Source organism: Pleuronectes platessa, chromosome 2, assembly GCF_947347685.1.
Source record: "Pleuronectes platessa chromosome 2, fPlePla1.1, whole genome shotgun sequence".
Lineage (NCBI taxonomy): Eukaryota > Metazoa > Chordata > Actinopteri > Pleuronectiformes > Pleuronectidae > Pleuronectes > Pleuronectes platessa.
In genome coordinates, this window is record NC_070627.1 from 30,367,599 (window position 1) to 30,385,007 (window position 17,409).

The following is a 17,409-nucleotide window of genomic DNA, read 5'->3' on the forward strand; positions in this document are numbered from 1 at the left end:
TGATCCATGTAAGACTCTCATCTTGATATCAGTACATGACTATGTTTTATCAAATATTCAGCATACTAATTTCAGGAAATTCATTGAAAGTATTCCACATTTTGCTGTTAATTGTCTTCCTGTGAAGCAGCCTGTGACAAGCCTGATCCCACTGATACAGTGGCATAGGGCTTCGCTTCTATTTTGTTTCAAGGCTGCTCTCTAAGGAGCCACAAAGAGACTCAGCTGTGAATGTAGGCCAGAGTCAACACACTCTCTCTTGTCAGAACACGCACTGACCCCCAACATACACAGTTTATACTGCTCTTTTACTCTACTGTCTACCATGCTGTCTTCTATCTAACCATCTGTCTCTGTGTCTGTATTCACAGGTCCTCGGCGCGGCTCTCAGGAGAACTTTCTGACCAATAAGCAGTGGTGAAGGACAAGGCGAGCCAATTAGGGAGAGATGTTGGGGAAGGGCAGGCATACGGCCCTGGCTCTCGTGTCTTTACTGGTTCTATTGTTGCGTGAGGCAACACCCATCGAAGTCCCACAAGACCGTAAGTCACCTGGCAATCATCAGATCCATTTTACCTCAATATGCTACAGCAAATGATAATATGCTATACGTAATACTTTACCTTTAGATCAAACTGTTTATTTGGTTGAATCAAAAAAGGTATTTTAGTTAGTAATAAAGATGAAGCAAAAAATACAGACAGTACTACTATTAACATAAATTCAGTAGTAATGGAACTTGTTTATATTTAATGTGTTTAGATGTCCCTCAGAATATATTTTTGCGCTTTTTAGTACCCCAAATAATCTAAATATCTCCTCTCTCATGCTTCTCCATGGAGCACTAGCAAGAACAGGGCATTTCTTAGTTCATCATCTCTGTCTCTGGGCCTCACTTATGATTGGCTACCTGGTTTCTAAGTGATACACAGGTAAGCCTATTACTATAGCTTGGTAAAACCCACTGAGATGGTCTGTGAGTGCGAAAATAACCATAACATATGGAAAATGAGAAAAGAAAAGATCAACTTTAGCCCCTCTTCTCTAAAACAAATAATCTTGAAGGGTGTACAGTGATATATTGGCTTCCTGACACCCAATTCTTTAGTGTTTCCTAAACATACTTTTCTTGTAACTTAAAATCTCATCAAAGAATTGGCTGCTTGTACAGGTGGACAATGCAAGACTGTGTAGTTGTGACATCAAAACCCTCAAAGAAATGTATGCTCTCAATAGTGTTGGAGCTAGAGTGGTGATCACATCTGTCACAATTGCTTCATATCTCTGGGTAATACTGTGTCACTTCAGGTTGTTGCCACACTGCAAAAATACAAAGTTATTAAATCAATCATTAAATCAATGCAAATATTAATGTTTGATAGTAATTCTGATACAGCAGGAGTCATTTCAGGAAGACTCACAGCCTGACTGGAATCTGCTGTTAAATAGATACTTGAAGGATTTGGAGACAAAACCACAGAGGAAACTTTCTCCTCATTTTTGCCCTCTCTTTGCTTTTTTTCTTTCTCACACACACACACACACACACACACACACACACACATACACACACACACACACACAAACACACAACAAAGATGAATCTTCCTCAACTTTACAATAATTAATGATGTCAAACCAAGAGAAACCCAAGGGCATTTGGTTTAAATGTTCTCTATACACAGAAAATCTGCTCGTTTTTCAAAATCAACAGGTTATTTTTGACAGAACATTTTAACTAAAAGATGTGAAACCATGGAACACCTGACACATTTAATAAGGAAACAACAGTGTGTAAAATCTAAAGAAATGTAACTATTTGTGTCACCTCACACCCATCTTTCACTGTGTTTAAAATCTCTGAGGCACTTAAAAAAATTGATTAAAATGTGCAATTATAAAATTATGCACTGAAACCTTTAGATTAAAGTATTTTAAATCCCATAATACAATTGTAGAATCGGGAAAAAGTAACTGATTTTCCACAAGCAAAATGGTGCTCCTGAATGTGCAAAGATTTTGTTTCTCAAATCAGAACAAATCCCAGATAAGAAAAGTATTGGTGAATTTCAGACAGCATGAGTGGGTATTGTTTAGAAATTTCTTGTTTAGAACAGTTGGATATTGAGGCCCCTTGTTAATAAAAAAAAATTCATTACACCATTAGTTATAAAGTGTTTTCTGAACCATGCCTCAGCTTTGCAATTTCACATTATTAGCAAAATCATGGTTTATGATATGTTCAAGACCTCAAGACTCCACCCCTCTTAGCCCTGCATCAGAAGCACTAACAAAGGCACCACATGCTCCACTGCTGATGCTTTAATTCAGTAGGGAGAAACCCCATCCCCCTCTTTTCCTTATGTCTACTTATCTACTTCACAGCTGCACTATTGACCTTTATCCATTGGTGCTTTCCACATATCCTCCTCACATGCATCTGAACATTTAAAAGGGAAGGCCTTTAGATGATGAATACAAGTTCAATTCAGTAAATAGGTCTATGTAGTTATGTAGTTAGCTCTTGAGAAAACAAAGTCCTCCTTTTGGGATATGGATGAATGTGACATACAGAGATGCATGCGCACAGCACATACCTAATTTCAAGGCTAAAAAAAAAGACACAAGGTCAAGCTCCTGACACAGGGTTGCTCTATAACCAGAGCCAGGAAAACTTTTAATGACTAAATAAAAACCTTCTAATAGTAATTATAATATAATTATATATATAAAATATTTTTTATATATCTATCAAATTAAATATATATATATATATATATATATAGTATAATAATAATGATCTTCTCTAGTCACACAATTAACTAGCTTAGTGGGATGAGGCTTTTCGTCTTTAATGTGACTGAAATCACTGTGCCCAAGGTCAGGTTATAGATAAAGGGCCAACTAGTATTACCTTGTAGTGTCTACGTTGCGGAATCATATCTAACTCAGATGCCAAGACAGAAAGGCACCAACTTCAACTCTTTTGCGTATTTCACCAGTGGAAAAGACGTAAGGACACAACGTTATTTAGGAATGCATGCTTTAGGCTTAACCATCTAATAGGATGTGAACACCTACATGTAACATAGAGAGTGACAGCCATTCTAGCCATTTATGGATGTGCTGTTGGAATGGGTGACGCAAGTAGAGGGAAATATACCTGGATCCTTTGGGAGACATCTTCAGACTTGGGGGTGCTCATGTGACTCTGTTAGCATTTGTATGTTTTTCTACCTTCTGGTCTCCTTGATGCATCAAGTCTACATTAAAACCTTCTGCATAAGACATCAGCTGCTGCCTGAGTTCTCCATTCACCAGCTTCCAGAAAACTTTCACAGCAATGGTTATTCAGTTATAAATTCAAATGGGACAAAATGACAACATGACTAAAACTCTTTTCTGACATGTATTGAGTGAACTCAGTAAACCACAGCAGACTACATTTACATTCATCCTATCATTGGTGCTGAAGAAAAAAAAAGAGCATCTGAGTCATGTGCAGAATCTGGCTGCGAAAGCAAAGTCTGATACCACCACACATAAACGCTGATAAAATTAAACCAAGTCTGGTGAGGATTGAGCTACATTCTCTCCTGACAATCTAAAGTCATTAAGCCTAGCTCTTAGTATGTCTTGTATCTTTCTTTTTGTGTGGGATATTGTGGCTTGTATAGAATAATAAACAGTATACACAGTTTACAGCTCTTTAAAAAGTTAATATGGGGGCCTCCACATACATCCATGCATGTGAAGTTGTAAACACAATTATAGTTCTATTTACCTTATGTTTCTAGCTTTAATTGTCAAAGAATGAGCCCACTGGAGATTGTATGTGAGATTGTATTATTGTGTTGGATATATGATCTAAAGCATAACTTTTGTATGGTCTCTCTCTTCCTCCTAACTCATACTTTTCTGATGTGGGAACTCATTATAGGTGAGTCCTTTGTCACTGTTTCTCTGTTTCATTGTGTTGATCACACTAGTATAGATACTTATTCACATAAGCTCTTTAACATAATGTATGTATTTAACCTGTAACAACAGTCTTCAACTGGTCCAGATTTCCCTTCAAGTTGAGGTCGACCAACATAGTTATTTTCTAGAAGAAGTTGAAATACTTGCTTGGGACCTATTCAAAATGGACTCCACCAGTTGGGAACCCCTGAGCTGTAACATAATCATGATGAATATAACAATGTCTAACATAGTAATATCAATGTTTTTGTCTTGATATAATTTACCATCACATTACAATTGGTGCACCGGTCTCTTGTCTCTTTTTTGCTTTCCGTTGGACTAACAGCAAAGATCCAGCAAGACCGTAAGTGTTTCTTTTTAACATGCCACTCATTTCTCTTTCCCACCACCTCATTGTTTAGCTCATAGCTTGTAATGATGACTGTGAAAAAGACAGAACGGTGCAAACATCGTTCTGTCTGTCATTCTCTCCATAGAGGTTAAAGACCCTCACATATACAGTATAATGCACTCATGAGCAGATCACTCTGTAGGAACACATTAACGGTAAATAACACCAATTAATGTGCCTATGCTGAGCTGCGCTTGGATAACTCATGGGTAGTTAATAGTATGTGAGGATGTTATATAAAATATAATAATAGTTATATGAATGTTATAAAAAAGAGTGTTGTTTGCCATAGCTCTCATACCCTGGTTTTATCACGAGTATGCATGCTACTTTACACCTATATTTGTGTGGTTACCATAGCAACACAAGGGCTATATAGGCCATAACACAGTGCTGTTTCAGTTCTATATAAGATTAGCTTGAAGAGCTTCAATTACAGAGGTAAAGTGTTCTTACATCTCTCTCATCTCTCTGTCTGACCAGCAGGCAGCTGGCTCTCTGAAGTGCTACTTATCTTGTCTTTTGTGAGCTGATCATCACCTTTCATTCAAATAAACATAAAAGGGAAAAAATCTGTGGAAATGAAAGAAATGTGATATTTTACATTTTCTTACTGTCAACAAATCCCATATGACTATCAAATTTAGTCAGTTATTAATCAATAATGTCAGATCCTACATCCAGATCATTCCAGCTACTTAAATCCGGAATTCCTGGCTGTGTACGTCTCCTGTTGTGTGGGTCAACTGAACTTAATCTGCACAAAATATTGGACTTTTCATTAGTGTATTTAAGTACGCAACTCATAAAGTCTTTGTCTATTCAAACAAACAAAAAGTAATCTTCAGGTACTGTATTAGTCCTAATAATTTCTGTTTAGTGTTGATGTTTATTGTTAAATAGGTTTGTGCAGAAGATTAAAGGGATATTTCATTGAAAAATGTCCAACAGAAGTGGCTAAGCTAGCAGACTTAGCTACAAGATGGGTTGAGTATGGAGGCATGTCATGTTTTTTCTGCTGTTTAATTTCGTTTGAAAAAGGACTAACAATTGACTAAGTGGTGAGTAGATAATGAGTGAATTCTCATTTTACGGTGAACAATCCCTTTAAGGTGCAAGCCGTAGATGGTACCTGATACATATTTGTCATGGAATAGGAATGCCGACCAAACATATTCTGATTGTTGACAACCAGTTCTTGCCATCTAATGTCTCTCTATTTGGTTTTATTACTATAACGCAAGAAAACAATCTATCGATCTTTAAGAAAGCCGTACATAAATCACTAGCTACTAGTTTTCAATAGCTGACATAGAATGACATGCAAAGCAGAACGGTGTGTGGGTGCATGGGTATGAATGTGTGTGTTCATTTTGTATTTCTGTAACCCTTTCTTTGTCTCCCTCCTCCTTCCACAGTAAAGCAACCCCCCACTATAGTCAAACAGTCAGTGAAGGACTACATTGTCGACCCAAGAGATAACATCATCATCGAGTGTGAGGCCAAGGGAAACCCAGTGCCAACGTAAGCACAAACACACACAAATACTAAGAGTCAATTTGCATGGTGTCAGAAGACATTACATTGACTTACATTCATTTACAAGTGACTTACTCTAGCTACTACTTGCCTACTATTATCTTAACCTAAACCATAATGGACATTAAAGAACAATTGCTGAGTGGCTAAAGGTTAGCTAAATTAAATAGTTTGACACATTTCGCAAATCTGACAGTAATTCTGAAAACATGCAGAAAAGGTCACACTAAGACTGAGGTGACAAAATGAGGCTCATGTTATGCATTCCCACTGTTTATCATTTAATCCATTCACTCAAGAGCATTGTATTTTCTCTGTCTTTATTTCTCTCCTCTGCTGCCTTTTGTCACGCTGCTCAGTCTGTTCTTGTTGTCTCTTTGCCCTCCCCACTCCTCTATCTCCATTGACTCTGGTCTGTCTGTGCCAGTGAGAATTATGAGGGGTGACAGTGCCACTCTGATGTGCTCTCCTGCCGGTCTGTCCTCAACCGTCTGTGTCTCTCTCCCACAATAGCACATTTCATCATAACCACCCTTCCTTTTTTAGTGACCCCCTTTCCCCTAACATGAACGGTTGCTTGCCCTAAAGCTCCTTTGCTGCTCTCTAACAAACCTTTAAAGAGTGACACCTGTCTGCATGCCTTGTGTATCCTCTGCTTGACAAGTCTGCTGTGCTTTTCAATGCCCCGCCCAGCTACTTGTTCTGCAGAAAAGGCAATGTATGGTAGCTTTATTTATATAGTACGTTTCAAACATAAAGGCAATTCAAAGTGTTTTACATAGCCACACGCCTCACGCACAAATTCTATGTTGGAAAACGAGCCATTTCTCTGCAAGAATGGGCCTCTTGTGAAACCTGCTAGTGGCACACACCAAACACTATTTGTGAAAAGCCAAAGTCAAAGATTAACAGATGCTTAATGAGTGGCAGTATTGGAATCAGCTTTGGTTTGCTCTCTGTTTAAGATCCAAACAAATGCAATCAAATATGCATGTATGTGATCATTCAAGATGAGTATAACATAGGCCTCCGTGATGAAGATGCACATCCCTCCATCTACGTACAGGATGTCTTCTCTCACTGAGATTTATGAAGCTTATGTTCTCATTTGTATAAGCTCTGGAGTCAAGCCGAGCAATAACTTTCATTATTTTCCTAAGCAATGTTATTGTTTTGTTTGAGTTGACTAGCTGATGTCTTGTAACACATAAATCAGAAAAGCCTTCTAGGTATTTTCAGGTAACTGAACATTTTAATTTTACATTCAGTTACATTCATCACTCTGTCTTACGGTCTGTTATAGCTGTTGCAAACGTATTCAACTCTTGCTTGTTTTTTTTTTTTATGCAGTATTTTCTGATTATTTAAACCCTGCTTGTGATTGTCCTGTAAAACATTTTCTGTTTCTCTTTTTATAAGTCATGTCACTCAACTGTGAAATGTGAAACAATACCAGAGTACTACTTTTTTCTTCCAGTCCACATACAAAAAATGATTGCCATCACAATAGCACAAACAAAACTTGCTGTGATGTACACTCATTCATCAGTATTCATCTGCTTCGAAATAGTCACATAATTCACACACACACATTGGGCCTCCAGTGATTACATCAGTGGGGGTATGACCAGCTCAGGACAGTGGTACATTGTTCATAAGGAGACAGCCTGGCTTTACGTAAGACACACAGACACACATACACATGGTCACCAATCCAAATACTTGTACACACACACACACACACACACACACACACACACACACACACACACACACACACACACACACACACACACACACACACACACACACACACAAACACACACACACACACACACACACACACACACACACCTCACAATACAGCACTCAACCACTCTCCCATGCACACATACTGGCTCTCCCATTCCCAATACAGGCATTGTCCTCTAGTAATGCACTCAGTTGACTATTCATCCTCATGAAACATTCAGGGAAGGGGATCGTTCACTTATTCTCTCACAATCAGCATCTGACTACTAACACACACAAAAAAACAGCAATGGTCTCCAGTGCGTCAACAGTAGACGATTGTCAGGCTCAGTGCTGTAACTCAAACACGCCCCAATTGACTAACTCACTTAAAAATGACAGGAAGCATCTTTTGTAAATCCACACTGCTCACTAAAAATAGAGGCGTGTTATGTAAGCATATTCAGTGTTCTTCATTAATCAGGGATCATCACATGCAACAGGATTAAGCAACAGCACTATTACATATAGGCTGTGCTGTGTGATAGATTTTTGTAGCAAATTCATGGCAAGAAAAGGAGTTACTCACTTTCCAGCTGTTAACAATAAGGCCATGTTAACATGATTACAGCCCACGTCTCTCTTTCCTTCTTTTTCTCCTCCTAAAAAATCACCTTGGTGATTCTTCGTATGTATAAGCTAAACAACATAAATCCACGTATTTTGATACTGACTGTTTCGAAGAATGAAAAAGGATGCCTAAATAAAGTCTGATCACCAGAAAAACACCAAAAAACAAGGCGATTTTGGAACAACCTGCACTCAAAGGTAACAGCTCACAGTTTCAGGATGATATAGACTTCCACAGGACCATCTCATCATTAAAACTAAATTACAAGATTTGTTTCCAGGCTTTTGAGTGGGCATTAGCAACTTCTGTTCCATAAATAGGAGCTAGTAAGGAATGGATGGAAGATAGATGGATGGTTGGCAGGAAGGAAGGAAGGAAGGAAGGAAGGAAGGAAGGAAGGAAGGAAGGAAGGAAGGAAGGAAGGAAGGAAGTTAGGAAGGAAGGAAGGGCGTTGCAATGTATATGTCAATGCATCACAACTTGTTTGAGTCTTTGGCCCAGACACAAACAACTAAATAGTTAATCTATCTATAATAGTAATAATAATTCAATGGCCGTATAACAATCAACAGAGTTGTGTTGCACTCACTCTAACCTTTCTCTGAGGGTACTCTAACACTTTCATTTGCCGTGATATAAATTTGTGCTGAGGTGTTTAGTTGCTGGGGGATATCTTACATTATGCAAATATAAATGGTATGTTAGCTTCTTGCGATAAATGTCCTGTGACTAGCTTCAGGCCCAGGCAATATATCAACAATGAAACTCTTTTGCTCTTTGTTTTGTTGCTCAGGTTTTCATGGCGAAGGAATGGGAAGTTCTTCAACATTGGGAAAGATCCCAGGGTGACTATGCGAAAACGCTCAGGAACACTGGAGATTGGTTTCCGTAGCGGGGGACGACCAGAGGACTACGAAGGAGAGTACCAATGTTTTGCTACCAATGACTTTGGAGTAGCTCTGTCCAACAAAATCCTGCTGCGGGTCTCAAGTAAGAACGTACACACGTCACGACACAATAATCTAATTCTGATGATATTTTTTAATTTTCTTTCTTGCAGAAGAAGTTTTAAATATTATTCAGGGTTCCTACATGTCTTTTAAATCATTGAATGTATATGAATACAAATAAAAAATATGTATATATTATTACTTATTATTTGCAAAAATAGAATGTTGTAGTCCTTTTGATATTTTTGTTACGGTTATGTGTTGCTGTCTGCATCCGTCTTCCATTGTGTCTTGGCTCTTCAGCTTTTAAATAAGTCTCCCTCTTTACTGCTCGACTTAGACAATATGTTTTCGAGAAAGCCTGAGATCACATAGTTTGTATCATTGTAATACAACACATTTCCCCTTTTATCTGTTGGTGGAGTTTTTGTAAAGCCTGATACTTCTCATCATAAATGTTCCAATTGTTTTTACAGTGATAAACCTTGATCTTTTTCTGATCAAGATGTGTTGGGTTCTTTAAGCAAATTTGACCTATTTGAAACAATTTAATGTTTTAAGAAATGTATGAATTTGATGACCACTAATACTACTGTGTTGCCTACAACTTCAAACAGCAGAAACACCTTTCATTTCTTCAGTTTAACCATTAAACTCCAAGAACAATAATGACAAGCTCCATTCTCATCATCTCATTATTACAATGAAAATCCTTCCCTCCCCTATATGTGATCACATGTATCATTTCCTTTTCTTCTCTCCCTCGCCTCCCCCTCTCTGTCCATCAGAGGCTCCTCTGTGGCCCAAGGAGGTGTTGGAGCCAGTGGTGGTGACTGAAGGCTCCCCACTGGTTCTAACCTGTAACCCCCCACCAGGACTACCTCCTCCCTTTACCTTCTGGATGAGCAGCGGTAAGCACCAATTACACACATATATACACATACATAAAAGTTTATTTCGCTTTCCTTATGAAGTGTGCTGTATGTGTGTCCTGCAGATTTGCTACGAATTAGCCAGTAAAAATGAAACTATCAGACAACTACGTGCAGTTTTATCTCTTACAGAGATAGTTCAGCCACAAATGAAAATTCTGTCATTATCTGCCCACCACTACGTCGATGGAGGGGAGGGTGTTTCAGTCCACAAAAGACTTTTGCAGTATCAGGGATAAACAGCATTGCGGCCAAATCCAATACAATTCAAGTAAATGGTGACCATATCTTCACACGTAAAATGACAACAGAATAAAACCTAACATTCCCCCACACTGCTCCTATGTTGTCATCCAAGTGTCCAGATGCCCCGACACCCAAATTTGATTCAATTAAAAAACAACATAATTTGCACCATGTTTTTTGGATAAAAGTCCTCTGATATACTTCAAACCTAATCCTATCATTTAGTTTTTATCCTCTTTTCCTTTTTCTCTCACCTCCTCTCTCTCCGCAGTTTGAAGGAGACATTTCAGTCCTGAGCCACTCTGGCATCCTTTCTTCACTCTGGCATCCGTTACGTTCTGCCGCACTAATTAGCTCTAACTATAAGCTTTATCAAAAAGGAGGGTTTTGAGTGTACTCTTAAACGAACACACGGTGTCTGCCTCCCGAACTGAAAGTGAGAGATTATTCCACAGGAGGGGCTTGATGTCTGAAAGCTCTGGCTCCTACTCTACTTTTAGAGACTTTAGGGACGACAAGTAGGCCTGAATTCTGGGAGCGGAGTGCTCTAGTGGGTTGATAGGGTACTAACAGCTCTTTAAGGTAAAAAGGCGCTCCATTATATTCAGGGCCTTGAAGGTGAGGAGGAGAATTTTAAATTCTATTCTAGATTTAACTGGAAGCCAGTGTAGTGATGCTAATACTGGAGAAATGTGCTCTCTTTTCTTGGTTATTAGGAACCTCTGTACACCTGCTCCTTCATACTATTATTCAATCCATCAATTATGTGGGTGGAGGGAATTATATAAGATCCTGAAGATATAGGTCAGGAGTGTCAGTTAATGTTCATATTAAACATGATGCTCTATTCCATTTGTGTTTAGAATGCTTTATTTTATTGGCTGAAAATGTCTGAATAATTTCCCAGTAATATACCAAGACATTTCCTGGAATTAAATAAAGCAATGCTCTGACAGAATACTTACATTGTTCTTGTATTAGCAGATTGGCATCCGCTATTACATAGTTTTATCTACAAAACTTCGCAAGAAACTTTCAAGAAATTACAGGCCAATGAAATAAAGTGTTACTTTATCTTCACTTTCCCTGACAATCATAATGGGTGTATTCCATGTTCCTCTATAAATCTTTGTTTTGTACTTGTCCAAGGTGAAGTTTGTTTTTTCAATTAAACTAATTTTCAAATCCATGTCTTTGGTCCAGGGCTTTTAGAAAAGGAATAGTTATTTGTAGTATGTAAATACCAGCCATGAGTGATGCGCAAGTGTCTAATAGTTGCTAGTAATGTGGTTTTATTTAACCTGTGTCTTTTCCTTTTTATCCGTATCCCTCTATCCTACCTCTGGGCTCCTCATGTTCTCTCTAGCTATGAACCCAATATCACAAGATAAGAGAGTGTCTACAGGTTTGAATGGAGACCTGTACTTCTCCAATGTTGTTGCTCAAGACGCTCAGACAGACTACAGCTGCAATGCTCGCTTCCTCTTCACACACACCATCCAGCAGAAGAACCCTTTCACACTCAAAGTTCTCACCAGTGAGTAGACAGCACACACACACACACACACACACACACACAAACAGAGAGAGAGGAGGTCATGTCTGCTGTGTGTTTTGATCAGATACCAATAATCTAAAATGGAATGTAACAGCTTGAACCGGTAAAAGTGAAGACTTCAATTATTGGATTCTCTGGATGTAATATGAAAGCCTTTCTTTCCGCTTTGCTGGTGTATCTTCAACGCCACTATGTGCCATCATACCCTCTGTATTTGTTTTTTTGTGTGGACTGATGATCCACTTTGTGTGCCTTTTTTTCAGAGGAGCCATATAATGAAACATCTTACAATGCCACTGACCCCTATGGTGGTGAGTCACTTCCTGTCAGGACAGCTCCACTTCCTGTTTACCTGTTTAGTCACGCCCTACAATTACATGGCTAGAAACATTAACCTTCTGGCTGAAGCTGTCCAATGATCTAACCTCCTAACTGCTCTCTGTAGGCATAGAATTCCCTGTGTGGTTTCATATGGAAAAGTGTAAATGTGTTGCTGTATTTATTTTAAGGCATTTTGGGTTGAAGTTATCAATATAAAATATATTTTAATTGGAAATAGAAGGTATAAGAACATTAACATGTATTCAGCATATCTTCTGAAGCGATATTCTTGTCTGGACAGCATCTACATTAAGTTGTATTTGAAAATAATCAAAAAACTATTTCAACATCAACTAATGAGCATACAACCTAGTTAAGAGGATTTACGTCAAATCAGATCATTCTGGCAATCCCATGGTTTGTGAACAAGCAACAGATTGAATGTACAACTGACGTGAGGTCAGTCAGAATCACAGTTTAATGTCACACCATTCGATCAGTGATGCATCCACTTAATCTTGTATGTACTGAAGTTAGATAGTTCAGTGCTGGGTCATGTTGCTGAGTATCGACGACCCCTTGAAGATGCACCAGGTTAGAGAGGGGTATATAAGATTTGCTCATATAACTAGTGCCTTGTTGTAAAACCAGTGGGGCTATCTTAATCAAGCCAGTGGGAACAACTTCAGTAAGTCGAAGCAGATACATTGCAAATATGAGGCCAATTCAAGCTGCTGGCCAGTGTTTTGCATGAATCCACGAATAGAACGCTGTTCATTGTACATGGTCATATTTTGGTGAGTGGCGAACTGAATGGATCTGTTTGCAACTTCTGAATGTGAACTGCGATGAATACTCTCGTAGGACTGATCATCTGTGAAAGCACCATAAGATTAAAGATTTAGGCTGCGGTCAAAAAGTCAAAATAATCCTCTTCCTAACAACTATTCCTTGACCGTGATAAAAAACGTCACAAAGTCAAGGAAAGATACGAAGGAGAAGTTGTAAGGAGTTAGGAAAAGAGAACCGTCTCATAGAAAAAAAGGACTCCACTTAAACTCTTTAGGCCCAATTCCATTTCACCCCTTCTCCCTACCCCAAGCCCTTCCATTTCATTTTGCCCATTCCTGTGTAGGGATAGCTGTCCCAATACCTGTTGAGAACGAGGGTTTTGGCCAAACGTTAGGGCTGTAGTGCCTTTGAAACAAAGATTTTTCAGACCCACCCTTCAAACCAAGGCGTACGAGAATTTCCCAATTTGCCTTGCGAATCACCTGGAAGATGGAAGAAATACCCATAGATGTATCAATTTGTCCATTAATAAAAATTAAAAATTTACAATAATGATTGTAATATCTTTGAAGATACACAATATACTTGATTTAACCAGTGTATAGCAGCGATGTTACTGAATTTAACTGCTCTAATAACAATGCATCGTGGCAGGGTTTAATACAGTCTCCTATTAGCAGACTTTGTGCTTTTGATTCATACGTGAAATAATGCAGAGCATCCAAGCTTTTTGGATTCAAATGTCCTTGATTCACCTTAGCATAGATATTATTTGACTATTATAGGTTTGTCACTTTAGTAACTGCAAGGACTTGCTTGTTTACATCGACGACTTCTGATGATGTCCCTTGTGACTCCAATTCAAGGGACGTTAAGATAACCCTCGAGAACAAGGGTTAGGGGTAAGGGTAGGAAGAAATGGGATAGGCCCTTAACCCCAGTTTTAGTAAAGTTTCCTTTCCAAAACAGAATGACACGTTCTGAGGAAAGATGTAACAAAATAGATTGAATTTAATTAGATTGGACTGAAATGTTAAAATAATAACATGAGTAATATCTATGGAGAACTTTTTTTGTGTGTGCAGTCCACATCTGGGGATCTAGTTCTGATAATGATATTGTGTCCAATATGCTTGTTGTACCTTGTTAATCCTGACTGGACAGATATAGATGTAGATGCAGCGAGGAAATCAGGAGCTCAGACAATCATATGCAGATTCACATAAGTTCTGGTTCATGACAAGAGAATTAAAGATCTCTTCAGATTATTCATATTAACGTGGGTTTGCCTACGTACTACGAGGCTGCGTCACTTTAAATGTTGATGCTGCCACAAAGAATTGTGGGATTACATTTTCTCTTTGCCTGTCATAAAGATGGTCCAGTGTTTACGATGCTAAGGAGATAAATTAGGATTTAGAGAAATCAGAACAGCTCTTATCATGGCAGCTGCTGAAATACTTCCGGGTCATTTCACTCAGTTAGGAACCTTCCTAATCTCAATGGACTAATCAAAAGCACCCTTAATATCCATGTAACAAAATTATACACCCTTAGATTGAACACCCCCTATGAAATCATACAGTTCACAACATGTGGTAATAGAAAAACAACTGAAGCCACATTTTAGGAGTTTAAGGACATTTGAGGCTATTTAATCATTTACTGATTTCTGAACTCCATTGTTTGAGTGAAGCTTCAGTTTAAAATGTATCATTATTTAATGTTTGACCAACAAGGCCTACTTATATAAATGTTTTAGGGGTTAAAATTGTGTCCATGCTGTGTGTTATACTTTATTCTTGTTTTTTCTAGGTTCAGTGACACACGATATGACTTCTCTCTGATCCTACTATGTACTCTCACAGAGGAGTGTTCATCTCATTCAGTTTATAAATAGAATATTCCATTTTCAGGAAGCCCAGGGGAAGACTCGATATGTCCCTTAGGGATCACATAGTCCCTGTGACTGATCAGGCTTGCCAATTTAGTTCCAGTAGGACTGAGGATACCGATGAGAATAATTAGGTCAAATGTTGAATAATCAGTCTGGATTCATGCCATGGTCATTAATAGTCATATATGTATATTAATAAGCTTTGCCACCTCCAACGTCTGCTCTTATACATGTTTCTTTGTGAGTGTGGGCATGTGATAAAGAGCTGTTGACATATTCACGCACAACTACTAACACATACTCATTCACACATACTAGCTAGTTTGTAACCAATCTCTTATTAACACAAACAGAAACAAAGGCCACGTTTGTATTTTTTTTCATGCTGTTTGCCATGTTTCCAGGGTGCTTACTTCATCACCATAGATATCCATCATAATGTTTGTGTGCCTAAGCATTTTGGCATATGTTGCCACTGACCCTTGATGCCTTCGTCTTCTGTAGGCTCTTACTCTTGTAATTTTTTTTGTCCTCACAGTGTCACAAACAATAACCAATCCTCCTTACCCACTCCTCTGTTCGCCAGTGGAAAAACTCCCTGCTAACATATGCTTTAATCCCATAAAGATCTCCATTACAAAGGAGCCCAATGCTAATTTAATACCACACACTTGTCAGCAGGCTGTATCCTTCCCAAACTGGATTTGTAGTCCATGGTGTTAAAAGTACTTGTGCTTGGGTTGGAGCAGTTTGGTAATGTGCTGTCTACAACTCTGGGTAGTGGTCAAGATCCAGAAAAACAACTGTATAAAAATAAGGAGAATTTTTAATTGGTTCAGTTTGTGTTGTAGTTGCAAACATTTACTACTAGTGATGGAATATCATTGACAGATTCTTCTCAGATTTGTGTGGCATTTATAGGGCAATTCTACTTTGTTACATATTGAATCATATTTTATATGTTTGACTATGGTTTCTGTTGGTTAGTGAAATATTCTATTTACCAAAAGTAATTGCTGATCTTGCAGAAAGTGTAGATATTGGCTAACATACATCTAAACAGAATCAATCAATCAATCAATCAATCAAATTTTATTTGTATAGCCCATATTCACAAATTACAATTCATCTCATAGGGCTTTAACAGGGTGTGACATCCTCTGTCCTTAACCCTCAGCAAGAGTAAGGAAAAACTACTAAAAACCCTTTTAACAGGGTAAAAATACGTAGAAACCTCAGAGAGAGCCACATGTGAGGGATCCCTCTCCCAGGACGGACAGAAGTGCAATAGATGCCACGTGCAGGAAAACATCATCAAGATTAAAGTCTTCAAGATTAAAGATTAAAGTCTCTAGCAGCATTTGATGAGGGTAGACATCACGAAGGACAACCCCAGAATGACATGCCAAGCAGTCCCGCTGCAATCACAGTCCATGGTCAGCAACCATCCCGACCACGATCCACCATCCAGACCAGACGCCACTCCAGTCCTCAGTCACCGTCCACCGCCGCCCACCAGGACCCATCACGAGCCACCACCGCGGTCCCGGTCCACCGCACGTGCCCAATGCAAACGCGACACAGGGTCCGCCACCAGCACCACGATCAGCCCACATAACTCAGAATCCGCCACACTGGATCCAACACTGCGACCCCCGGTGCGCGATCCACAAACCGCAATCCATGGTGCGGCCACAGAGGCCCTGGATCTGCGGGTGATAAAGCAAAGGGATTCCGGGGAAGGGGGATAGGGATGGAGAAGAGGAAGGGGATGGAGAAGAGGAAGGAGCATAACATCAACACAATTTTGAAATAAAGGTGCATTTTGATTTGCACTAAACTCTGGAGATCCTTTGGACCTTCTCCAGACTGTATGTGTGAACGCAAATGTCTGACTAAGAGCCTCCAGACTTTCTGCAGTATTTTTCCGTTTAGTCCACTAGTGTCAAATCTACAGAAAGTCCAGTGGCGCTTATGTGATAACACATCACAGGATCCTCTGCACCATTCTCCACGAATAAGCTGGGATGTTGATGATCTCATCCACATTGTAATTAACTGGCTTTCAACTTGACTGTTGTTTGAGATAGTATTAGTAGGTTATTCCTCTGTATGTGCTGAACAGCAAGACTAAATTGTCAACAAACCAAGAAAAGTTATCTTCCCTTCCTAGAGATATGATTGAGTGTCGTAACTTTACAGTCGACTTCATACCTGATTAAAATGCCTCATGTTTGTGTTACGCCGTAAATAAAGACAGCACTTTGCTTGCATCTCAGTCTGATACTCAAAAGTCTATTCACACTTTGGTTTCTTCCTTTTTTCAAGTTCAAGTGAGGCAAAACTATTGTCGTACTAGTCTAGGATTATAGAAGGCCTTAATGGTCTACAAGGTCTAGTAATGGCAACCAATTACATGTCGCGGTTGAGGCATAAT

At 38.9% G+C, this 17,409-nt stretch overlaps 1 protein-coding gene across 1 annotated transcript in view; it reads left to right on the forward strand.

The window, feature by feature from the left end:
- nfasca (neurofascin homolog (chicken) a) overlaps positions 1–17,409 on the forward strand; it is an 84,107-nt gene that overhangs the window by 28,749 nt on the left and 37,949 nt on the right. Inside the window, exons 3-9 of the mRNA XM_053446456.1 lie at positions 372–542; positions 4,310–4,327; positions 5,794–5,899; positions 9,070–9,266; positions 10,015–10,137; positions 11,771–11,941; positions 12,226–12,273. Of these exons, the coding sequence (XP_053302431.1) occupies positions 449–542; positions 4,310–4,327; positions 5,794–5,899; positions 9,070–9,266; positions 10,015–10,137; positions 11,771–11,941; positions 12,226–12,273 (757 nt within the window). The 5' untranslated portion in view covers positions 372–448. The remainder of the gene's footprint in view (positions 1–371; positions 543–4,309; positions 4,328–5,793; positions 5,900–9,069; positions 9,267–10,014; positions 10,138–11,770; positions 11,942–12,225; positions 12,274–17,409) is intronic.